Source organism: Acanthaster planci, linkage group LG21 (assembly GCF_054643075.1).
Source record: "Acanthaster planci isolate LZ-2023a linkage group LG21, COTS_SCS, whole genome shotgun sequence".
Taxonomy (NCBI): Eukaryota; Metazoa; Echinodermata; class Asteroidea; order Valvatida; family Acanthasteridae; genus Acanthaster; species Acanthaster planci.
The window spans coordinates 7,325,942-7,351,901 of NC_141797.1; the positions used below are offsets into that span (position 1 = coordinate 7,325,942).

Genomic DNA, 25,960 nt, shown 5'->3' on the forward strand with positions numbered 1-25,960 from the left:
TCCCACCCAGTTATTTCCCCCATATTTATTGCAGTCGAAATTGGGATTTAAATTTAGAATTAAAACAAGACTACTTTCGTGTTTTTGTTTTTTATTTTTGATTTTAAAAACATGAAATGATTTTTGTCTCTTTCTTGGCTTTTTCTTCGCATTTGAAAACGAAAAGGAAGGTTTTTTGTTTTGTAAGTTGCGTTTTCAAATCGAATAATGAATCAACGAAACGTACACAGACACCACACGCGTGTCACGGATGCGACTAAGTAAAGCTGAGTCTTGTAATGTGGTCGGCTCAAGAGGGCGGTATTTTTTAGCACGTGTTGAACACAACTCGATGCGTATGTCATGTACGTGCGCATAAGTGTTGGATTTTTGGAGGCCCGCGGTAGAAACGTGTTAACAAAATGCCGAAACCAAACTCCAGGATGAGTTTGGCGGAGCAAATTGCTGCTCTGAACGATCCTGCTCCAAGTTTTGACCCAGAAGACGCTTCTGATACAGGTATGTTCGTAATAAAGTGATGTCAATCCGTTCGATGCAATGATCATGCCATGGAGGTGATCATGCCTGACAATGATTTCCCTCAACCACCAACATGTGTACCCCAGAACTGTGGGGTCCGACGTCCGCTCTTCTCCCTGGGAGAGGAGGTAGTGGATGTCGGACCCCACAGTTCTGGGGGTACGACCTGTGTAAACTTGATAAAGGCACTCCTTAACTGTGGGCCAACGAGATAAGGACTTGAGAGAGTTGTATACCGCAGCATGCAGCACAGAACATGTAAAACCACGGAGGAATTCCTCCATGGTATTGGTAAAACTAAGCTAACTGGAGTCTTAAGCCTTAGCACCAGCTGGTTACCTGACCATAACTGAAAAGTTTATCTGTCGCCACCACATGCGACAGATAAGGGACAGATGTAAAAGATGGGCAACTACAGCCCTACATGTAGGGTTAGCTAGGTTTGTACATACTTTAACTCTCAAGCATCTTGCATGCCTGACTGCGCTTGCTGTAGTCCTTGAAGCTACAAGTTTTCCCCACTCTTTCTTTCCTAATATTTTCAGAGACCAAAGCTAAACTTGCCGAATTTGAAGACGAATTTGAAGATGCCTCTGATGTCCCCTCAAGCAAACTCCGCAGGAGAAACGCAGGGATCTTAGCTGATGACGACAAGCGTTACGCCGGACGGACCACATCCAGGAGGGACTTGGACTCATGGGACGGTTAGAAAAAACTTGTAGCAGAGCTTAAACCCTGTAAAATCTGCCCAAACCAAACAAATGGATTTTGTTTTGAAGGAACCAGGACTTATTTGTACATACATGTCCTTCTAGAGCATTTTGATTGGAGAGCCTTGCATGGCTCAACCTCACTGAAGGCAGGTTTTGTCCCTTTGTGCAGTAGTACTCAAGTCTGGCACTCAGACTAGAGTCTGTCTCGAGTCACAATTTTGGTAACACTGACTTGACTTGAGTCACATCGCACTCTAGACCCGTAAACAGGGCCCGACGAATACTCCTCCATCGCATACTGGGCCCTGTCCCGATTCGTAGAAATTTCTTTCGAAAAATTTTCTCCGGGATATATGGGGGGCAGCCGCTTGATTTTATGAGCTGAAATTGCACCAGTATGTTCACTACTTACGGGCTAAACTATCCGCTAGGTTGCTAACTACATAAAACTCACTCGCCTTTTCCTCATTTGGCCCCGTTTACGGGTCTAATCGGACCCCGCCAATGATGTTGGGATATTTTTCCAAATTGTGATGGATTTCCTCCCTTGGATCTCATTCAGTGTGAAAGAGTCTGTTTCGTTTTTCAAAATAAACCTGTTCTGCTTTTAATGCTCCATTCTGTCTGCAGATGGCGTCATAGGGAGCTCCAAACAGGGGGACGATGCCCTCAGCAGCGATGACGATGCCAGCATTAGCGATGATGGGAGCATCAGCGATGATGACCGGATGCAGCAATGTTCAGATGAAGACTCATCCGCTGAAGAACAGTCGGACTCCGATGGTGAAAGGCGTGCCACCCGAAATCTTGAAGATGCGTTCATGAGGATCAGAGCGGAGTTAGATGAGGAATCCTCGGGAGATGATGAAATTGGCGCCGCAGAAGATGACGATGATTTTGATGATCACGGAGAAGATAGCGATGACAATGATCATGACGATGATAGTGATGATGATGAAGATGGGGATTACCATAGCAACCAGGAGGCAACAAGTGGAGTGCAAGCTTTCTCAGAAGTGAGCATTGAGGAAGAGGTTGCCAAGGGTAAAGCCACCAAGGCACAGCTGAGTGAGTTGATGGGTCCTCTTTGTTTTGTTTCACTGTCAGCTAACACTTTGATTTTCACAGTCACATGTAATGGTGTTGAGAAATCCAGTCACTTGCAAAAGTTTAGGACCACCCATACAAAAATGCATTAAACCAATCAATCAACAAGCAACTTATGCTTATTTTCAATGTGTAACCTTAGTATCTTGGTTCAGCTATTTGACGACATCTTCATGATTTGATATGTTAACAGTCTAATATTTAATGTGCCCTCCTTTATTTCTGATCGCTTAGACTGGCTTCATGCTGCCTGAAAGACAACATAAAAGACCTGCCTTTGCAAAAGAATTCATTCAAGTGGGTATATAGCACTGGGCTGATGTTATGCACCACTGTAAAAACATGTTGAATAATTATTCAATGCCGCCCCCAGTGACAGAAATACCAATAAAATTCCAGGTGGTCCAACTTTGGCAAATGACTGTGCAGCAGTAACTGAATATACACTGTACATGTATTTTACTTGATTTAAAAACAGTGTCGTAGTGGAGTTCTTTCAAATACCAAAGTTCTCTGCAAATATTGAACTGATTATGAGGGAAGAAAGCTGGGGGGAAATTTGAGGGTAAATTGCACAAAGGTGAGATTACGGACTAAATGTAGGGCTTCAGACGCTCCCAGTTTTGTAAAATTCAAGTTTTAAGGAGAGATGTACACAGAAAGGCCTCAACTGAGTACTTTCCTAGTACTTTTAACCTGACAAGTTCATTTGCATGAAACAGTGATGGTCTGAAGTCATCATTTTGCTTTGTAATCTTACCTCTCTGCATGTACCACCAAATGCCCACACTGTACATGCTTCAGCTCTGTTCCCTCCTAATCAGTTAAATATTTGGCAGAGAACTTGGTAACGGGTCATTTCCTGAGGTTGGGGCACAATTTGTGACGGTGTCCTTGTTACATGGGTAACTTTTTACCACCTGTCATGACCTGTAGAGTGGGTCATTTACTCTGTAAAAATAACACACACCTCTGTATTCAGCCTTGTAACATGTATAACAATGCCAGTTTGAAATCCACATGCAGGGAAATAACTGTTCATTTTTACGGACACCGTCACAAATTGTGCCCCAACGTCATGGAATGACCCTACTGGAAAGCACTCGACTACAACGCTGTTTGAACTATCACTGTGCCTAGCTGTGTTTGAGATTTGCAGACGCAGGAAGGGCGACGTAGAGCAAAATGATGAGATCTGGATAAAATTGGCTGTTTACAACGATGTATTCCGTTTGGACACATTTGACTTGCAGTTCTGTAGAGCTTGATTATCAAACTCCGTTTCATTTGCACAGCCTTATGGGATGCGTTCATTGAGAGTCGGATCAAGATTCAGAAGGCCCTAGCGATAGCCAACCAGCTTCCGGCTTACGACAAGCAAGCGGCCTTCGTCCAGAGGGGCGGCCAGGCGGTGCAGGAAATGCTGCATTCGAGTAAGCCTGTGACCTTTTGATCCAACCGATCTGAGCTCTCAGCATCTTGAGTCTGACCTGACTGCCTGACTACATGATGAGTTCTCATCAGGCGTAAAGATGAATGAACACAGATATTTGGTGGTTCAGGATACACTGTGACCTTCAATCCTGGACTTCTTTGATACCTTGAGACTGGATAGATCACACTCAACCTCGTTCCCGTGGGTGCGATCTTGCCACGCCATGTTGATCCCCACCATGCGTTGCGCGCTCTAACCCCTGGTGTTGTAAAATTGAAACATCCCTCTGTTTGGGATAGGGAGTTCATCTGCAATGCAGATATATGCGTGCGTGACGTGCAGGAGAATACGTGGGTGGGAGCGTGCAACTTTAGAAATGCGCGCGTGATCGACTTCAGGTTTACATGTATCCTCCCTGAATAGCCAGTCAGCATCATTTTCGTATTCTACGTGACCAGGGGCTAGTGAAAGAACGCGCATACAGCCCATGGAGTCGAGGTTAGATCACACTCTGTATTCAGAAGGGTCTGACTTAGGCCATAGACATTCTTAGCCAAATGGCATTATGTGTGTAGACGGAAACTTTGCAATAAGCCTTTTGCGAGTCAAATTTGAATAAAATCTGGTACACTGCGTTATTTTAATTCACATGAACATAGCAATTTGAATTCTCCATACTAAATGCACTGTTGCTATATCTCGTGATTCAGGGTAAGCTTTTGCTTAGTTACATAAGAGACGCCTTGCACCAATACACTCTTCTCAATGGATAAGAAGGGCACAAAGGAACCAGTCCATTCCAGAGATGGTGGTTGCTATGCAAAAGCTTGCCCCGAATCAGGTATGGTATGGCAACAGTGCCTTTAGTCTGGGGAATTCAAATTGTTACGTTTCTGTGCAGTCAGATAACCCAGTGTACCAGATCTTATTCCAATTTAACTCGCAAATGGCTTGTTAGGCCGTGTCCGAAACAGGCTTCCAGAGCTACGGCTAGGTCTATTGTCTGCGTACTTTCAATGGAGTGAAGACCAAGACCTAGCTCTAGACAAGAGATTCGGATGCAGCCTTAGTTTCGTTCTTCGTTATTGCATGACTTTGTGAAAGAGATCAATTCTTAAACCCTTATTCTTTTCAAGCTGCTGTATAACCGACTCAACTTTTCCATTCCTTATCCGCGCAGGCAGCAGACAGCTGAAGGCGCTTTTGAAAAAGCTGATCGATCTGCAGCAGGCTCTGTTGCTTGGCAACCAGGCAACCCGCCACATCGTTGAGGGCAAAGAGGCGGTTGACCAAAAGAGGTGAGCGTCCGAGATTGGGCTGAGTCAGATAAAAATATTGATTATTCAAAAAAGTCAACCTGAAATTTGATTGACTATATGAATATTCAGTTTTTCAGTGAATTTTCAGTCAGCCAAGCTCCAGAGCATTTTTTTTTCGATATGTGTGCTGATACATTATAGCCATTACAGAATTAGTCGGTATTTGGGGGATGAGGGCAATCTGGTTACAACGAAACTGCATTTTGCCCTATTTTTGCCCCATTTTGTATTGAACCTACAAATATTTGATTTAAAAAAGATTCTAGATATTCAATCAGTGATTTGGCTTAACTGGTTTTCCTCCGTCACCAAATAGGGGTTGCACTTATCTCTGCGTTTTTTTCTCTTTGTTTCAGTGATGAGGAGGTGACAAGCTCGGATGACGCCGATGGTGAAGACGACTCATCCCCTCCTGAGCGTTCCCGCCAAAGGCCAGCCGTGGGACAGCGCAAGAGGAAGCCGGACACGGGTGACCTGGGGGAATTCCTCGCCAAGAGACACAAGGACTTCCAATCGTTCCAGTTTGACACGATCCAGAAATGGCACGAGAAGACCAGACTGGCCAGCGGCAAGCACAGCTCCAAGGTGAATGGTTCCAACCCAACCCCCCCTGCCTCTACCCTCCCATTCATTAACCATGTGCTGCCGGGGAGCCTGGTTTTGGGTACCTTGGATTTGTACGCGTAGCCAGGGTGCCCGAAATGGGACAAAAGAGCTAGACCTTGTAACAAAAGACCATACTCGGAACAAAAGACCGAGCTGCTGGGAATTGCCAACATTTTTTCAGTTGTCAATTGCGGAGGAAATCCGACATTGTTTTGAGAGATTATACCACTGTTTGTGGCATTCAGCTCGAGCGGATTACCACCGGGGACAAAAGCGCTTCAGTGATGAACGATACAATACCGCTGCACGCTAATCTGGCCCCTATTGAAAAGACGCCAGTAGCGCACTGTGCCAGTTTTAGGAACAAATGAAAGTTACATAACACTACACAATATGGGCTCTTTTTAAAGGCCTGGCTGAAATCCCCGGGCGTCAGTAGATGATGTCTGTCAGATTAGAGTAGAAACCAGACAGTCATTTGTGTGGGTGTAAATGTCCAGTAAATGAAGCTATGATTTTTTTGAAGAATTTTAAAAATGGAAAATCTTGAGAATAACCCGGGTTTAAGTCATGCAACTTCAAATTCCACCCGGCAGCAAGTGATTAAGCACATATTAACCCTAACCCTCCAGGGTAGTTTGGCTAGATGTCCTGCCAGACACACCAGTCTGCATCGTGTGACAAATTGGCTGGCCTGCCCAGTGCAGCACGAATTTACGAAACACTGTAAACAAAGAAATGAAATTGTGAAAATTGACAGCTCACATCATCTCTTCCCTACAGTCCTTTGCCTCGTTTGAGAAATCGGCCGTTTCACAAATAGAGCAGGTGTTGCAGGACAAGCCAAGACTCATCAGACGGACCCAACTGCGCCGAACAGTGTACACGCGACTGGGAGAGCCAGAGGGAGCAGACGACGGCACACAGTCAAAAGAAGACTCACAGGTGAAGTCCTCGTTACTGGAATGACACTTTCTCCGGCCAGCAGCTCACAATGTGATCCCTTTCCAAAAAATCAATTTCGGGATGTAGCCAAACAAGAGATGAACAAGTTTGATGTATATTTCAAGAGTCTAAAGGGTGAAAGGTGAAGTGTACTGCGTTGCTTTGAGATTAACTCATGGTGTTTGGGGATAAATTCATTTCAGGATGTGACTGCAGCCGGCAACTCTCATCTGAAAGAGTATGATGAAGAAACCTTTGACGACGACGACTTCTACCATCAGGTTTGTTGAAGTAGCTTGAGACTACAAGTTGAAAGTTTTGATTTAAAACAAAAGTTGGAAAGTTTTCTGACAAATGCCGACAGAAATTACTGCAATATTGTATCATGAAGGTGGCACTGTAGTCATGATCATGTGATGAACCATTTTTTTTCTTTTAACTTGTGATTGCAGTTGCTACGGGAACTGATTGACAAAAGGACATCATCAACCACCGACCCGGTCCAGCTAACCAGGTAAGGGGAGAATTTCCCGATTCCCTATTTCTCTGCGATCGTCAGGCGTGAAGTTTTAATTTTTTGTTGTTGTCAGAGGACGTACCTCAGCTCGTTGAATGCGCAGAGCCAGATTATCCTCACTAGTCCCGACCTGATCCTGTTCGATTGTTTGAAATTTAGGCAGTGGCTGGAAGTGCAGAAGCTGCGGAGAAAGATCAAGAGAAAGGTGGACACCAAAGCGAGCAAGGGGAGGAAGATAAGGTACGTGTACGCGAGTCGGCCTACGGTGCCGGCAGAAACGTCACTAATTACGCAGGCACGGAAACCCCGTTGGCCGCACGTGCCGCCTCGTTGCGTTTTTCGCAAGACGCTCGGCTGAACTGAACCCAGCAACAGTTGAGAAAAAAAAAATTAAAGAAGCGTGCTCGGTGTAAAAAGATGCAACGGGTCAACCGTCCCCGGGCTGAGCAACCTCAGCATCCAAGCCTGCCAGGGGGCCACAGTTTTATTGTTCGGTAGGACCAGCTTCCACTGTCTCAGAATTGATGGCACGTGCATTGCCACTGTTGTTAAAAGTCGGGTGTAACGAGCTCCTACAGATTTGTACACCACTAACGCTGTGTCCCATTCAGTGAAGTTTGTGAAAAATTGTCTATTTTTTTTTTTTTTTAGAAAGTGGAGCAGACATGACTCGCGTCACAGTTCTGAATTCTTACATTGAATTTTCTGTAAGTTCAACGGCTAGAATTGCTCCTAGTGTTGTTGAATTTCCTGACCAGAATCTGACACTACATTTGGTCTAAATGTTGTGTCTTGTACGCGCGACGCCATCGTCCAAAGTTAGAATCAGGGTAAGCGTGCTTTTTGCCTGTAATTTCACATAGATACGACGTCCATCCTCCACTTGTGAGCTTCATGGCGGGAAAGGACACAGGGACGATGATGGAGAGTGCTAGGTAAGCGGATGAAGGCAGCCGTTCCTCATGAATATGCACAAATCTTTGATCTCACTCAAGTAGAAAATTACATTATTCATTAGTTGTTTCATGTGGACAAAAAACTAGGCCTGTTTATACACTGAAGGGATAGCACATGGAACCATTCGGTCAGTCATTATGAATATTAAAGTAAGAGGAATACCTCATGAATATACATGAACGTGACCCGTCACGACACAATGAGAGTACAGTCGCATCCTGCTCTTTCGTATTTTGAGGGTTCGAAGTCATATTGATGTGGAGGACTATTTTTGAGTTTTGTAATATCTAGAAAGAGTGACCTGTCGCCTGGTTCATTCCAAGTATTTCGCAGGACTTTCACAGCAACTTTTATGGTACAAGTGTTCATGCCTGGCCGGAAACAAAGACGCCAGGCAGCCACAATATTGTCACATTGTCACCTGATACTTTTACGCTAAGTGTTCCGTGTTACATACCATTGGAAAGCTCTCTTTCTGCTGAATTAAAAAATGCCAATATCTGAATTTTTGAAAAATCCCGATTTTCAGCTCACTTTGCGGCGAAAGGTCACACGTGCGTGGTTTTGAATCCTCCTTTAATTGTAAGAGTCACGGCCAGTCAATTCTACTTCATGTAGGCAGGGGACTCTTAACTGCTACAAACAGCCACTGGACTGATTTTCACTGATTGGCAAACTTTTTCCCGAATGCACATCTGCAATTGTCGCCGTCATAATTTACAGACGTGTATCTGTGAGGATTTGGGAGGGTTTGGAAAGTTTCCTGGCCCAAAATGCACCACAAGTAGAAAGGATTAATGGCCCTCTAGTGCAGGTATCTGCAACATGTTCAACATTGTGACCTTCTTATCTTGTCTGTTATTCCTCAGGGACGAGTTGTTCAGGTCATTGTTTGGCAGACGGAGGAACCTAGCCGAAGACGTCCTCTAAAGATCCAGCCGACGTAGGTACGCTTCGTCGTGTCCCTGGTGTTCTGTCATCAGCTTTCCATCGTCGGCAGCAGGCCGACTTTTGATGGATTCCAGGGCCAGTGTAGGCAGCCCCGCCTCTCACCGACCAAAGACTTCCCCGAACCAGGGCTTCATGCGGTCGCCAACAGCTGGAAAACTTTGCCTAGCAAGCCAAAGCTGAGAGCCAATCATGAGCAATGTATGGTACTTACAGCGACTTTCGCCTGGTAAGCTGTGTTGCTTTAATGACAATTGTTTTCTTTCGGTTGTTGATAAAGGCGTGGTGACTCTGAGCATAATCACGCTCTCAGGGGCAAAAATGCAGCACGTTACTGTTCAACCGTCGTTCTCCGAGTTGTAATTTAAAATTTTCATGGAGAGTGACAAAAATATTGAAAGGGGGAGGCCGATGTTCTTGGCTCACTTAGAAACCTTGTCCAAAATTTTGTGCTCGTCTTGGTATCTTTGCCGTCTTGGAATAGTTTATGCCATCTATTAGCAGCCAAACATTTAAACTTGGTGACTGCTACAAGCATGCTGAGAGACAAATCGTTGTGGGCTGCCAGGCAACTTCTGTAGGTTGGAGAGCACAGGTTTACTGGGAACACTTCAGAGCCGCAGCTGTCTCGAAGACCATCTTGGGATGCATTCCCCTCGTATCAGGGACTTCGAACACTGTTCTCCCATGTACATGTATGCCTGACGTTAACTTTCATCAAGATGCCAATCTGAGTGATATACAAGGTAGATGTGTGTACATTAACCCTAACCCTCGAGGGCATTTTGGCTTAGACACCTTGCCAAAGCATCTTGCCTGCCCAGTGTTGACAAGATCCAACCGGTCAACTCTCCCCAAGGCCAGACAGCCTGGGAGTCGGTGGTTGCCAGTCACCAACAAGATCGAACAGTGGCATTGTCCAATGGGACTACATCCCATTACAATTAGCAATTTAGCGATAACAGGTGCATCAAAGAATTGACACTGGCACGCACACCGAGAGGTCAGATTTGTGGTGCAATAAAATTTATTTCATTCTCTTCGTTACAAAATATTCATTCCTCTAGATTTGGTTTTTATTTGTCTTACACATGTTAAAGTAAATGCCTCATTTTATGCAGTCGTCCAACAATTAAAATTGTAACTTATTTCCATACTGTAGAAATGGACTGCTTCATGTACTCTTAAGATCACACACGGAAACTCCAACTTTTAATTTAGTAGAAAACAGAGTTGTTAGTAATACCCATAACTTGCTGACATCGGTTAGGAACTACATAGGGATTTTAAGCAATCCAATGATGTGACTCTCTGTTTTGAAATCAAGAAATCATCAGAAAATCATGTGTCTCAACTCGTAAGTGATACATATCTATTGCCCATGGTTAGTTTTGAGTTTTAGATACTAAAGGGTGCAACAGTAAAACACCTCTTTTTTTTTCGTAGAAGGGCACAGAAATCAGGGCAATATTTTGTCATTTGTATGAGGTAATAATCATGTTTTTTCCCCTGTGACATTCATTTGCGCTGTCTTAACTACTTCTTACAGAGTGTCGAATTGGTGTTTTTCTTACCAATGGTTCCAACTTGATCCAACTTTCACAACACGGGTCACATTTTCTTCAATTTTTTTTTAAAAACTCATACATATACATCCGGTACATCACAGCGGGGATGAAATCTGAGGAAAATTGAAATATCCACGAATGATGACCAGCGGTGTAAGGTCTGTGGTTTACATTTGCGTTTGCCTGAACGCACCACATCCTAAAATGAACTTTTACACTTACAAACACCTTAATGGTAATCTTGGGATTTTCCACATTTTGAAAGATTGTTTGAAAAATCAGGAAACCAGGAAATTTCAGAAAAAAATCCTGAATTCAGGAAAAATTCGGACAAATCTCACCCTCGATGACATGTACACTTGTATGTCTGCCCGTTTTTGTTCAAGTAAAATTATTTAAATCAACTAACACCTTCACAAACATACTAAATAAAATCTCAAAATATACTGTACATGTACCCCGTTGTCAACAATTACAAATAATTTGTTTATAAAGATTTTTTATATCCAACAACTAAAACTCAATGAACGTAAAGCCAGATAAAGCACCAAAGATAAACTATATTTCATCCAATTGCAAAAAGTTTCAAGAGTTAAAACAAAACTTACTAATAAAAATCTCAGAATGGTGAAAAAGACTACCACAGATCAATAAAGACGAAGAAGCCAGTTGTGGGTTCACATTGCACCCAATCAAGCTTGGAAGTTTTGGAATTCAAGATATGGAGAACCCCCACCAAGAATCTGCCTCAACTCTACGGTACCTCCCTAGGGTGGATTTTACTAGCAACCTTCCACATCCTTGCAAATCCCAACACTACATGTACATGTACATGTAGTAAACTATGCAAATAAACAGTTGGACTCTCTCTATTTGTGGAGAGCCTCATCCCATATAAAACACAACTAGTATAGAGGCTTTGCGTGGTAGCCATCTTGAAGGGCAGTTGTTTTGTTCCTTTGTGCGTACCCAGCGGATCAAAAGAACTGGCTCGCAAGATGGCAGCCGTGTAAACCCTCTAAACCAGTGCAGTACATGCACTCATCCCAACAGATTCCAACAAAACCTGGTGTTGGAGTTTGGCTGATTTGGGATTAGTAGGGTTAGAGAGGTCATTTCCAACTTGACAGTGATGTACAGTAACTGCGTAGACATGTTGGAATTTGTTGAACAGTGAATCATGTCACCTGCACTGTTAACTTGCCGTCCCCACTTTAACAGATATTTGATAGCCATCTGAAATAATGCTGTTATTCAGCAACAGAATTCAAACTTGAATCGTGTTATCCCAAAATATTGCTTCTTGTACCTTGTGTAACACACGTTGTAAACAGCGTTGTAGCCGAGACCACTTAAGACCTTCACGAGACCAGCACAAGACCTCCACTCTGAATCCAAGTCACAACCAATTCAAATGAACTGCAACAAAAGCATTCCTTTGTCGTTCTTCACCCTGTTACTTGTGTCTGGTCTCGTGATGGTCTTGACTACAGCGCCGGTTGTACGCAGCATTTGGCAGTGTCTGATGCTGACGTTTTTCATGATGCACTTGACCCTCCCTGTCCGTTTTTCCCAACTGTGCATCACCCAAAGTGAATCCCTTGTCCATACAAGATGCACAGGGTGCGGTCACCATTTACGTACACCATGAAGCATAGATACTTTGAAACTCACAATAGCATTCCGTTTATTTTACCAAGTCGTAGGCAGGTGAAATTGTAAGGTACAACTTAGGCATCCAGACGTTGCCTTCCTGTTCCCACGTTCAGACCTGCCAACATGCCGTACTCCTTCCTGAGGTCAGGCATTACCACGCAATAGATTAACATTTTAAATGAACTGAAGGCGCATTTAAATACCTTTTTAAAGGCTAGGTTGGCAGGTCTGCATGTTTGGCAAAAGTGACGACATGCTGTGACAAGTGACGACATGCATTGTATAATGTGTCACATTTTCAAGGTTTCTCCCATCAGCACCCAATCACATCAGAATAACTGACACAACAAGCAGCTAACAAGCCAAGCAAAACGTAATTGGAATGTTATGGAATATGTACACTTATCAGACTCTGCAGCGGCTGCAATAAGAAATGATTATCATTTGGCAGCTTGAAAAAAAACATCATTCAAATGTATGGAGACGAATGGAGAGTTACATTGAGGTCTGGTGTTTCTAAATAAATCGTCCACTGGTACAGCTCACCAAATTTTCTGCTATTAGAGGGTTGAATCTTTCAAATTTTGCCCTTTGCGTTGGGAATAGGCAGAATATGGAAAAGCTGCACTTTTCCATGGAAAGATTTAAGACAAGCTGTTTAATATTTTGAGGTACACAACAACCACGGTTACATACACTGTACATGTATTTCTCCATTGAAATCCAGGTTTCTCAACATATAAATTTATATGTTTTTAGTTATGTAAATTATGCCTTTGGAGAAAAAAAATATTGTTAAACTATTTATACATTGTAAATGTCTAAAAATGGTACTTCAGGAAGTGGCAAATGATTTCATCAAGGTCTATTTCAAACCAGCAGGTTTCAGATGAACAACGGGATCATTAAAGGTTAGATGCCGCCGATGCATATCATCACACCCTTGCCCGTGTCCAAACCTGGCTGCAGAGCAAGAGTGTTTATTATTCTCGGGATGACGAACGCATTATTCAGTTGAGCTGTCATTATCGGACATGTTGCCAGAGTTTTTTTTTTTATAGCAACTGTCTTTCCTGGCAAAAAAAACCAGCTTAAAGTGACGGTAACGTCAAGTGAACGCATCAGTTCATTGAATGACTTACTATCTTTTTTGGAAGCCACTAGGAAATAAAGTGATTACGATCCTGGTCTGAAACCTCCATGTACCTGCGGTATTTCAGTTACAGACGACTCTGGACCTTCACGGCCAGGAACTCGGCGACTTTGTCGATGAACTGGAAGGTGTTCAGGTAGTCCGAGCGCTGCACACTGCCGAAAAATGAATTGGATCAGAGGACTGTCATGTGGGAACAGCAGAAATTGGAACCTTTTCTCATGAACGGCCGCTTTCTGTCAGCTGTGACCCGCCCTCTGTACTTGAAACTTGTGACGTGAAATGAAAAAAGGCCTGAGCCCGGACTGAACAAAACATCACAGTGACAAAATAAGTAACCTCCAAATTACTTGTCACAGTAGGTTCCAACTTGTACGGTGGCCATGTCCTAGTTTTGAGTTTTTGGGAAACGTTAGAAAATACGGGGGATTCACAGTGCAGTGCGCCACCAAGAGGCTGTCATGGAGAGGACTTTTTGCAGTGCATTATGGGATAAATAGTCAACAAAGTGTCCTTTGCTAACTGGGCTGTGCACAGAAAACTTGATTGTTTTCAAATGCTTATCTCGGTTGAAATTTCGAAACTGCTTACTGTGAATGGGTGTCAAGTAGTCAAAATGATGGTTTTGAGTGGTACAGGGAATGCGCCTCAATTAAATAATCCAAAATCACGTACCAAGTGCGTTTAAAAGTGGGAGAGTATTGACCGTAAACTTGAAAAGTGGCCTGTCTGCAGCAAACTGTTGGTAGCATGCTATATTGCGAATCGGCCCATATTAAAGACCACACACTTTTTGGGACTGCAGGGCCATCCTCAACCTGGGTACAGACTTGTTTTTTGACCCCAAATTGATGAAAATTGGATGTACCATTTAAAACACTCAAAGTGTCCATGGATATTTTGATGTAGAATTTCAACCCATTCCATTCTGCACCAAGGCCGTTTTCCAGTACTCAACTTCGTCTCCGTCTCAGGCTTCGTTCCCCGAAACCAATCCCCGATTGTGGGCCTGAAGCATTTAAATTTAATTGGATTACTGTAATTTTTGGTTCTCTTACATCTTATTTGATGTTCTGTGGCACTATTAGACTGATTACTGTGCTTACAGCTTCAGAGTTGGGTAGTAACAAACACAGTTGAAGCCTGAGATGGAGCCGAAGTTGAGTATTGGAAAACGGCCCAAGTTTTCACAAGACCCAAACTTCAACTGTGCCAAAACGAATCAGTCCTTCAGACAAAATATACCCCCAAAAACACTATCACTCCCCCAACAAATTATTCTATGGATTGACTGATATGACGCAGGAAACATACTTGTTCATTCCTTTGATGCATATCGCCAGGTCTTTGGTCATGAAACCAGCCTCTATCGCCTCAACGCACGAGGCCTCCAGGTCCTTGGCGAACTTGGCAAGCTGGGCGTTGCCGTCCAGTTTGGCCCGGTGTACCAGGCCTCGCGTCCAAGCAAAGATGGATGCTGCGAGCAGGTTGTAACGGAATGGAAAGGCTCTTAAAACGTCTATTCCACTGACGGTACTGGTTGAGTGGGGTGGGGCAGAGTATTGCTCAAGGGTTACGCCAACAGTTTCAGTGTTACGGAAAAGTTATTAGGAAAGCTTTAAATTCAAAAGCATAACTGGGGTAAATTTTCACAGGAGGCATCCGGGTGTGCACCCATTTTTGCCAGGGGGAAAAGCAACTGTTGCTTGTTCATAGGCCAAGCTTATATCAACATTTCAGATCAGGGGCACAGACTGCCGCTGGTCCTTCCATGGGCCTTGCGAGGGGAAAAGTGGGCTTGTACCCACCTCATCCCCCGTTTTCAGATCACTTTAATGGCATATGTTTCTTCAGTTTGAGACCCTATCGTAATGGCGTCCACTTACCGACTGAATTGGTGGATGTCTCTTGGCCCTTTTCATGTAGCCTGTAGTGGCGTGTGACGGTGCCGTGTGCGGCCTCCGACTCGACCGTCTTCCCATCAGGGCAGACCAATACACTGGTCATCATGCCCAGAGAACCGTACCCTAGGAAGGAGTGTGATGTACATCGTTGCCAATAACAATTTCTGCATTATTTGCGGTATGAACGGGTGCCGTAATTTTAAAAAGTTGGCTTGTACATTCGTTTTCAAACAGATGCGCTGAGTAATTGTGATAAACCCTCCTGCTTAGGAACACAAGATAGCATTAAGATAGTGAAAAGATCTGTTATTGACAGAGGGGCAATTACCTTGTGCTACACTGTCCGACTGCACATCGCCGTCATAGTTTTTGCACGCCCACATGAATCCTCCCTCGGATTTCATGGCGTAAGCCACCATGTCATCAATGAGTCGGTGCTCATACCAGATACCCGCTGCCTCAAACTTGGCCTTGTAGTCACTGCGGGCAAGAAAATATTACGCTTTAAATTTTTTTGGGGGGGACGAGGCACCCCGGGACATTTACGGCGAACAACTGATACCCTTCATTGAAACAACTGATGTAGCACAACTGCGGAAAGGGACTGGCCTCATTGCTTCCGCTAGGTAACGTCCCTTGCTGTTGTCAGAGATTCACATTGAAGCATACACTGATCTGGATCTCTCTCTCAATCCGAAGGAGGAATACCCAAAGAACCTCCATGCCGACCTACCAGACCCTACTGCCGTGCTTTTTCTTCATGCAGTTCAAGATGGCGTAAGTTCGGAGCACATCCCCAACCTCTTCAATACGGGCGATTCACCATAGAGAGCCACCAAGATTTTCCAACGCGTTGGCCAATCACAACGCGCTAAATCTGTCCACCCTTTCCAAACGTGCATTGGGTCGACAGACGGCCGTATTCAGATTCAGGATTTGTCACTGACCTTTCGTATATCTCTTGGAAGATGTCCTTGAACCGGCCATCGTACTTCTTCAGAATTGTGTTCTTGGTGCTGAAAAGCAAATCAGAAATGCCAGAAGTGGTCAATTCCAATCAGTTTTGGAAAAGAAATTGAATTTCTTGTGGACCTTGCACCAGGCAGACACACTGTGGCCACACCTGTGTTGGAGACAATACATAGCTCAAAGGGCAGAAACATGCGGTCTCCATGTGCCGATAGCAGGCAACTGCAGCGGAATGGTTTCAAAGTGGGGGGGTGCAATTGTAAGATCATCAGGCAATCTGATAAACTTGAACAAAATCGTCTGAAATTTGTGATGGCGTAACTTGTGAATGAGAATAAATATATGCTTTGCCAGGCTTTGACGTTAAGACCAACTCAGGAGAATGGATGCTGATAATGCCCAAACCAAAGTCGTGTCCATTCTCCTGAGCCGGTTGACCGGCCAAGCACATATCTGTTCCCTTGTTTAAAACGTTACGCAAATGGAAATCTTTAGTCTCTCGACATAACCAACCCACCTAAGGTAGAGTGGATACTTCCTTTCCAACGCGTAGTTCATGGAGCTATATGCAAAATCACGGATGGACTTGTCGGTGTTGTACATCCCCATGGCAACCCCTCCGCCATCTTTGAAGTCATTGATGGTGAAGTTGATGACCTCACCACCGTCGTCTGGAGTGAATTTTATCTCCACCTTCCCGTGACCAGGAACGACAAAATCTGTGGCTTTATACTGGGATTAGAAGAACAAAGGAAAAGAAATTGTTTCTTCCTGCAAATCGGCCATCCGCAAAAACTTGATACAGCCGGTTCACAATACAGTGTACATGTCACCAAGAGGTTGGAAAGGTTATTTTCCAAATTAATCATCGACCAAAACATGACATTTATTTATAGATATTTCAATGTTGAGGGACCAGCATTCTGCTACCTAACAAGAAACTACCATATTGATACATGTAAGTCGAAACTACCCAAATAAGCTATAGAGGGTTTGCATGACTTCCATCTTGTAGGCTAATGCTTTTGTTCCACAGGGTATGCAAAAAGGAGGTTTCCCTGTGGAACAAAAGAACTACCCCGCAAGATGGCTACCGCACAAAGCCTTCGTAAGTTTCAGAGTTTCAACTAGAGACTGCACAGGAAGTGATTTTTTTCCTACTTGATCAGCATGCGCATGACGACCAATCACAATGGGCTTGTTCCAGCCAACCACCAGCCGGGGAATGTTCTTGCAGATGATGGCCTCCCTAAAGACGGTCCCGCCCAGGATGTTACGGATTGTGCCATTGGGTGATTTCCACATCTTCTTCAGATTGAACTCTGCCAAGGGAACCAATCAGGAAGCTAGACATAAATACTCCTAGAGGAACTCAAGAGATGCCTGTTAAGGGTCCAAAAAGCAGAGTACCACTAACAGGGAATACACATGTCACTACTTTTGGCTGGTAACCTGCTCTTCTGAAGTAATTACGTGCAGCTGCTACGCTCTGCAAATTTCCATGCTCATTATATAAAGAACCCTGATGGCACAAATGAGATAGATGGACTGAATGCAGACTGACCTTTGACCTTCTTATTACTGACCTGTAACCCTCTTCTCGTCCGGTGTTATCGTTGCACATTTGATTCCAACATTGTACTGCTTGATGGCTTTGGCACACTCCACAGTCACTGCATGGAGAAAATACACAAATCTTATTCGCTACGCTAGCAGGAACAAAAGAGGGCATGTTTTGAAATGAAATCGACAGTCCTTTGGTACTCACGCACCGCATAGGTGCGCAAGTTTATGTGCGTTTGACGCGGAGCAAGTGCAACAATTTACATCAAGAATGTGTGGTCTTCGTGTACACGTTGAACACCTGCTAGAATTTGGTTGGAAAACTTAGTACCATCCGTCTTTATTGCGCCGGTCGGATGACGGATGGCGCTCAGGGTGGATGACGAGTGAACAACAAAAATGTAAGGATTCTGACAACGAAACTGGCTGGGCCGATGCTTCAAAACCACTGGTGCTGGCATTTGTCTGTGAGACCCATGTGAAAATGACTCTTTGGGGGTTTGGGTTCCAGATGAAAGCAAGACCTTCTTTGTCTGTTTGCAACAGAGCATTAGGCTACTCCAGATTTTTTCAGCATTCTGACAACATTTATGCCAGCAATCAAGTGAAAATGGAAGTTTCTTCGTCGAAGAGTTTAACATCAGGGAAACGCATGACTGTAAAATATCAGTGGGGATCAGTTAAAGTATGGAGGAAGGACACAGATGGAGTTTGAACTGCCCGGGCTATAACATTCTAGCTAATTACTGCTTTCCGGCATGCCCGGTATGACCATATAGCCAGAGCGCATGCACCATCTGTTTCACAACCACGAAACCCTTTGATTGCCGCCGTAATTTTTCGCTGGTAATCAGCATCCTTGAAACTGAGGTATAGAAAATTGAATATTCATGCATTTGGTAGTGCTTGGTATGCCGCCATGACATAAAATTTAATACTTGCCTATTGCTGGTATTATGCCATGTGGCCTAAATGTACACCGTGCAGTCACTGCCCAATTAATGCTTTCTTCTGGAGTTATTTTAGGAAGAAATTGCCCTGTTCAAAAGATTTTGTGTTTTGTTTGAATCATTTTTATTGTGGCACTTGCATAAAAGCGTATTTTACGAGATTTCGTGATCACTCCCTGTGATGAAATAACATATTTTGTTTCTTATGAACTTAGCTTTCTAGCAGTAGTCAACATTTTTTTGGCCAGTTTTAGCCAAATTCGTACCGAGTCTTTGAAAACTGATGTATTGGAGGGTGGGGAATATATTGCAAACTATGCATGGATAATGGTACAGTATATCAAAATTAAAAAGCTTATTCACAATGGCAAATGTAGGTCTAATATCAGAGCATTTTCTTTCTCTATTTCATGGTCACAGCAATAATTTGTATTTAGTTGCAAGCAAAACACTACAGGTAGGCCTATTGCGAGGATATTACTGGCTCTGCTTGTCCGGCTAAGATGCAGGCAGTAATCGGGCCTTTTTGGAATGTTTTTTATTATCTGATTCAGCGGAAATGATCATTATACACTTGAAGTGCCAGAGTTGCAACTCCTTCTGTGTCCTTCCTCTATGATTAAGGATTTAAGAATCATAATAAAATCTTTAAAATCACCTAGAAAGTCTCTGTGACTTAAGTCTGGTTAAGATGGAAGATTTAGCACTGAAAGTGTTGTTCAGAAAAATCACGTATAAAGTCTATGGCATTTGATGGGGAAGAACAAGAAAAAGAAACTGAAAAAAAAAAAAAATCTGCAAAAAAGCAATGTCCTTTTTGCAACTTGCAGAAAAGCCAACTGTGCTACTTATGTGCACTCTGTGCCATTTGTACAAATTACAGCATGTAATCAGCCACTGGGCACATAAGGCTCTGACACAAACTTTGCATAGAGCCTACGTGTATAGGAATGACATAGGCTGGAATTTTCTGGATCTGCCCATCATGATCGAGCTCCAGGTGTGAACAAGAGATTGCATGGTCATATATCACAAGAACGTCCCTTTGGTGGGTGCGCACAGAGAATCAAGCGTGCTTAGCACAGGTGGCTCTCTGAGCATGAGCAACGCGGAATGTTCAGTCATCCCATGTAGCAATGCAGAATGTTCAGTCTTCCCACGTGCAAAGGGTGCCCAGTTGAAACAGTCCCATCACTTGCTTCTCATTTCATTTGCCTGTGAGGGAGGTCCTTCCAAGTGGCTGGTCAACAGTACGGTACTGTTCATATCTAAGCAGTGGGGAAAGCACCAGCACCTCATAAATCACATTCTTCCCAAATTTGCCCCAGTCTCCTGCATTTTCTTAATTACCTTGGTCATCGGTAGCATCTCTGTTCTGTATGCTGAGGTCAAAGCTCTTGATGTCCAAGTCGACATAGGGCAGGATCAACTTCTCCTTGATTGTTTCCCAGAAAATTCTACCATTTATGGGCAATAAGGAATTAGAATGGAAAACATGAACACTCTCCAAGAAAAATGCCAATGAGGATGCGTACAATACCAGCAGTATTTTGGGGGAGGGGTGGGGGGCTACAGGGAATACGAAATAATGCAACCTTCATCCACTTTCATGATGACCATACTAAGCCACCAATTTACATTCACCTGCACAGAGTATGGGCCTAACTAAATTTGCGAAAATTAATCTCTGCAAACAGTCTGCGATGACTCAATGTAGACAGTGATGTATTATCTCCACCTTGACCTCAGAGCAAAATCAAGTCAACAGCGTTATCATTTTCTACACAGACGAAAAGTGTGTGAAGATTAACAATGCAGACAGCTTTACAGCTGTGACTTTATACAGTGTACATTTAATGAAAGGTGGTACACTGTATGTAGTGGTGTAATGGGAGTGTTTTGGGGCCCAATGAGCGAGAATTATGAATGGTATACAAAGCCCTGTAATTTAAGCTCTCAGTAGCTAGATCAAGGGGTAAAGTTACTCTGTATAGACCAGTAACGATTGACATAACATATTAATTGCGTACTACAGTTGTGAGAGTACTAACAATCTATTACAGAGGGGTCATTCCATGAGGTTGGGGCACAGTTTGTGATGGTGTCCTTGTTACATGTTACATGGGTAACTTCTACCGTCTGTCGCGACCTGTAGAGTAGGTCATTTACTCTGTAAAAATAGCACACACCTTTGTATTCAGCCTTGCAATGTCAATTGCAATCACAATGTCAATTTGGAATCCATATGCATATAGCCTCATGGAATGACCCGGCTACATGTATGAGCTCTGATGCTGGGCGAGCATCTAATCTGCTTTCAACTTTGTTCTGGAAGGGCAGGAGCACAGGTGCCCAAGCGGTGCACGTTTGTGAATCTTGACATACGGGGTCAGGGGGTTGGAGTCCAGCTGCTGACCATGCATAAGTTGTGGCCTCGAGCAAGCCGCCTGATGACGCCTGCTTGCGTCCTCTCCACCCAGGAGTATTTATCATGGATAATGGCGTCAGCTGGGAAGCAACCCAAAATGAACTGACATCCCATGGGGGGGGGGATTGATATTTTCAGAGTCAAATCATGCTAGGGAGAGGACAAACAACGATCTGATTAGCCTAATGGTCCAGAACAGACTTGCTTTTTTTGGTTATGGAATCTACCACATCTGTGGCAAGAAAATGTCCTGAACTGTGCCGTAGCCTTGAAAGTGGTGGCTCTGACATCATTCTCAGAGAATGGAGCCTCTTCAGCGACACACTTTGTAAACTTCGGTTGACCCCTTACATCTCCCTTAAAGTTCCGGAGGGTCCAGGCTCCCAGTGACTATGTAAGATATCTAACATGGTCACTGGGAGCCTGGAACCTCAAGAGCTTTAAGGGAGATCTAAGGGGTTTGGGTCAATGCATTTTAAGCCTGGGTGGGGGCTGATGTCAAACATTTGGAAACGAGAAGGGGGGGATTTAGGGCTCACTTCAAGGCCTTGTGTAAAACAGTTTTTGCCGTCTTTAGTATCGGGAGCAATTATAGACATTAAAAGACAGCTTGTTTCGTCAAGATTATGCTGTGTATTAAGTTGAAATTTTCCAGGATGTAAATGTAGCGAGGAAAATGTTCAATCTTTTTAGACTTCCCAGTTTGGTGGCTATGGTTTAAACAAGGTGGGAGACAAGCAAAACTCGGTGGGCCGCATGGCCACTTCTGTAGGTTGGCGATTACGCAGGGCATGGTGCCCCTTGAAGAGTGAGTTTCTGAATCTAGGTGTTAATTTTAAGAGGACTTAGGAAGATTCCAGGCTTGAAAATAAAAAAGCCAACCGAAGGACTGGAATTAAACCCTTCCTTTTTCTTCCGACTTTGATGAAATTGCAGTTTCTCTCCAATTGTCTATTCTCCATGGGGAACTGTGGAGTCTTTTGTCAGTCACAAAGGGCAGCCTGTACAAAAGGCATCCCCGTCAATGCATCCCAAAGTCCACAAATTGTCAGACTTGACCTGGCTCACTTCATCAGACATCATTTATGGGTGATAAGCAACAAACAAGGGCACTGACTATCGATCAAAGAGCACTCAACGCTTTGCACTGTGCTCTGTCTACAACCTACTTTGCCATAAAATGCACATAAAATGGCACTATTTATAGAGGATGGATTTGGTGTCTTCACCGTGTTGGGGGGACAATTTGTTGTGTTTGGAAAGTTGGGATTGAGATGCGGGGACACAAATTTGTCCCCATTTCGTCCCCACAATATATACATATTATTTTCAACAGTCTTCTAGTCCTCACACAATACTGGTGTGAAGCACGGTTGTAGCCCAGTACTCATAGCCCATCATGAGCTATCATAAGCTATCATAAGCCATCATAAGCCATCAAATCTCAAGTCAATTCATTAGCTACATGTTGTTTAGATCACAGAGCAAAGACAAGCTTTGGTTCATATGAACTGAGACAAAGGCTATCACAGAGGGTACGGCTGCATCCGAATCTGTTGTCTAGAGCTAGGTCGAGCTCTTCAGTCCATAGGAAATATGCAGAGATGCTCAGACAATAGATCTAGCCATAGCTCAGGAAGCCCATCTCGAACACGGCCTATAATGTCCACCCGCTGTGATACACATAGGCCTATTACACCCACCTAGTGTCACCTAACCCAATTGTGTTCACAACAAGGCACAGCTGAGCGTGCCCAACTTTGGTTATCCCAGCAGAAATGAACACATGGGCACAATGAGGGATTTCCGACAAAAATGGGAAAATTTGTGGCACAGATGTTCCGCGCACAGAGTCCAAAATTTATTTTTGTTTGGGTTTGCATGACATAAATTCATGGGAAGAACTCCATCAACAGAAATCCCCACCACATGTACATTGTACTTTTTCTCCGCAGTGATATACATGTATCAGCTATCAAAAAGTGATAAAATCCTAAAATGTAAACTTTAGTAACCCATGAATATATTGAAAGCAGTTGCTTAGAAAACAGTTTTTGGGACTGTTTCACAGAGCTTATGAACAGGTAGCCCAGGTTGGATATCATGTACATTGCATTGCAGTAAGTCGTAGTGTAATGAACAGAACGCCCAACCTGGGCTAATGAACGGGGTGTTAAGTGATGTCCAGGTATGGAAATCTTTTCTAATTGGTAGTTACCTTGTCATTTCATCTCCCTTGGCTTCAACTACTGTCCCTCCTGGAAAGTAACACCCAAAATGGGACTTTTAATTCAATTTCAAAGAATCAATAACGATCTAATGCAGTTAAACAGAATGGCCTTGTGTAGATGTGACTAGTGCAAGCTACTGAATTTGTTAACGTCACATACATGTACAGTTCCGAGGAAGGGAAACCATGTTTATGTATTTATTCAGAGTGGCAAAGAACATGCAACAATAACCCGTATATTTTACCAAACTGATTGATAAGTACAGTAGTTCACTGATTTAGACATGCTTCCCAGGAAATCTTATTTTCAAGTGAATTTCCTGCAGGCTAGGGTCATGGTGCCAAAAGGTGATGAGTCTACCAGTACACTAGGTGCATAAACAGAGTGCACGTAGGGACCTGTTTACAGGTCTACCAGTAGGCCTACTAAAAGAACATGTCCAACAAGACTAGCTGAGTAACGTCGGAGTAGACAATCAACCAGGCCATGGTCTCCGTCAACATTTAATTCGCGTATATTCTATCGATAGGAAATTGCTTTCCTATAGCCGGGTAAAAGAAACATGCAACTCCGGCTTTCATACAGACAAAATCATGAACGTGGACTGGCCAACTACAGACTAGTACTCGTACAAATCCTACCACGTACTAAAAGACTTCAAGTGAGTCAGCATTTTTCCTCATAATGCATGTCACGCCATGACAAACTTTATCACGCTACGAACATGACGAATTTACCTTGAAAATTTTTAAGCTTTGAAAAGAAAGACAGAGAAATTCACTGTGCTACCTGGAATCCTCGACATGTTGACTCTCCCCTGCTGAAATGAAAACAAGTTTTTTCAAATGAAATGAGTTCCAACTTGATTTTTTTTCCCTAAACGGTGTGAGAGAACGTACAGTGTAACCAAAGAACACACACTGGTATGATTTTATGATTTTGTTGTTTCCAACATCTTTATTTAAAACATACATTTGGAGTAAACCTATCCTGCTTGCAGCTCCAGGTAGTAAGCGTAGTACTAACTGTACGTTTAAATAAAGTCTTAGTTAAGATGGGCGTCGTCCGTTTGTCGTGCTCTGATTGGTCTTGGTGGTTTATTAAACTTAATTAAGTCCATCAAGCTTAGCAGTTCAAACAGGCCCAACCGTTATTAAACAACAGCGATATAAAAGTAACACCGGACTAGTACGACTGTGAGAGGTTTTGTGCACATGAACCTTTTCCCCAAATGTACGCGTGCACGCATGGAGGAAGGAAAAGCATGTCACACACCCGGAAAAAAAAATGCACAATCTTGGAAATCTACTTCAAAGTTTGCGATTGCATCAGCCTTCGGGAAAAGCAATCGCTGTTTGGTTTTGATTGTGATCCCGCCAAATTCAGCAGCGAATGAATTTCGATACAGCATTTATTAACTTGATTTTTTTTCTGTAAAACGAGGAGCGAGTACGTGCCGGCCGATCGCATGGGTGTTTATCGACCGATCGCACGCACCCATGCATCGCACGCGCACGCATAATCTGTTTTGTGGCAAAGTCCTTTATTAAAAACCTGTACTTGGAGTAAATCGGTCCTGGTTGCAATCCAGGTATTAAGAGTGGTGCAAACTATACGTTGGAATAACAAGTTCATTAAGGTGGGCGTCATCAGTTTGTCGTGCCAGTCTGAAGTTCTACTAAACTTCATGAAGTCCTTAAAATTCTCTAGTAACAAAAAGCTGAACTGTTCAAACAAAACGAAGTCGTTATTTATATTAATACAGCGTATATTACAAATGTATCACTTTCATATGAGAGGTTTTGAGTAGAAAGCAGTTTTTTAAAGGATAGCCGCAATTAATTTTTAATACACTTTTTTGTTTACAACTTTGTGCTCTTCTTCAATGTATGAACACTATTTTACACTCCCACGCGGTTACATACACCGAAAGGTGCACTTAAGGGTGCATTCCACCAAATTGTTGGATTTTTCTTGCAATCACTTTTTGTGTATCTCTGTACTCTTCTGCCATGTATGAAGACTGTTTGACATCGTTTTTGAGTTACGTGAACTGAACGGTGCACTTTTTCAAACATTAAAAATTGACCAAGCGTTTCTGAACAAGTGAGGGCGCTTTTGCTTTGATGTAAATCCAGGAAGACATGGTTCAAGTTGCATGTTTTCATGTTCAAATCGTGAACCCCAACTTTGCTATCTGGGAATATATCTGTGAAAAGGAGTTTTGCTGGATTATTGCCATACTTACCCAGCAATAAATTGCCAAAGAAAATGAAATCTGCCATAGCAGTGGTTGAAAAATCTAGACATTTTCTGTGCATAAATCAGTGCCACGTATTGAGATTCAGTGCTTTGGATGACATCACAGTTCTACTCATGAATATGCAAATGCGCATTAGCATAAACCAAAAAAGCATCAAAATATGGGTTCAAATTACAAAACAAAAATTTAAAATGAGGTTAATTGAAACC

The 25,960-nt window shown here is 43.2% G+C and overlaps 2 protein-coding genes across 3 annotated transcripts; one reads left to right on the plus strand and one right to left on the minus strand.

The window, feature by feature from the left end:
- The first annotated feature begins 215 nt into the window (after positions 1-215).
- On the plus strand, positions 216-10,587 carry LOC110982380 (protein AATF-like). The gene is made up of 12 exons (XM_022240741.2): positions 216-498; positions 1,065-1,223; positions 1,863-2,300; positions 3,635-3,772; positions 4,955-5,072; positions 5,450-5,678; positions 6,483-6,644; positions 6,848-6,925; positions 7,097-7,158; positions 7,321-7,401; positions 8,025-8,096; positions 8,988-10,587. The coding sequence occupies exons 1-12, from the start codon at positions 402-404 to the stop codon at positions 9,046-9,048; spliced, it is 1,695 nt and encodes a 564-aa protein (XP_022096433.2). The 5' UTR covers positions 216-401; the 3' UTR covers positions 9,049-10,587.
- On the minus strand, positions 10,071-24,424 carry idh1 (isocitrate dehydrogenase (NADP(+)) 1). Of its 2 annotated transcripts, none has more exons than XM_022240742.2 (11): positions 24,278-24,424; positions 23,476-23,515; positions 20,180-20,286; positions 17,903-17,989; positions 17,478-17,638; positions 16,834-17,048; positions 16,295-16,363; positions 15,676-15,827; positions 15,330-15,470; positions 14,758-14,920; positions 10,071-13,598 (listed from the first exon to the last, which is right to left on the minus strand). In XM_022240742.2, exons 1-11 carry the CDS (start codon positions 24,291-24,293, stop codon positions 13,511-13,513), a joined length of 1,239 nt encoding a protein of 412 aa, XP_022096434.1. In that variant the 5' UTR covers positions 24,294-24,424; the 3' UTR covers positions 10,071-13,510. The 2 variants fall into 2 exon arrangements, with proteins under 2 accessions (XP_022096434.1, XP_022096436.1); XM_022240744.2 differs by having other exon boundaries at positions 24,226-24,339.
- Between the last annotated feature and the right edge of the window lie 1,536 nt (positions 24,425-25,960).

What these genes read in the sequence shown, in the direction of transcription:
- LOC110982380 (XM_022240741.2), top strand. Translation starts at nt 402, where the DNA reads ATGCCGAAACCAAACTCCAGGATGAGTTTGGCGGAGCAAATTGCTGCT. An exon ending in GAGGCGGTTGACCAAAAGAG is followed by an intron (nt 5,073 to 5,449) that starts GTGAGCGTCCGA and finishes TCTTTGTTTCAG; the next exon opens with TGATGAGGAGGTGACAAGCT. An exon ending in AGCAAGGGGAGGAAGATAAG is followed by an intron (nt 7,402 to 8,024) that starts GTACGTGTACGC and finishes AATTTCACATAG; the next exon opens with ATACGACGTCCATCCTCCAC.
- idh1 (XM_022240742.2), bottom strand. An exon ending in GTCATGCGCATGCTGATCAA is followed by an intron (nt 17,049 to 17,477) that starts GTAGGAAAAAAA and finishes TTCTAATCCCAG; the next exon opens with TATAAAGCCACAGATTTTGT. An exon ending in TTCCAAGAGATATACGAAAG is followed by an intron (nt 15,828 to 16,294) that starts GTCAGTGACAAA and finishes TCTTGCCCGCAG; the next exon opens with TGACTACAAGGCCAAGTTTG.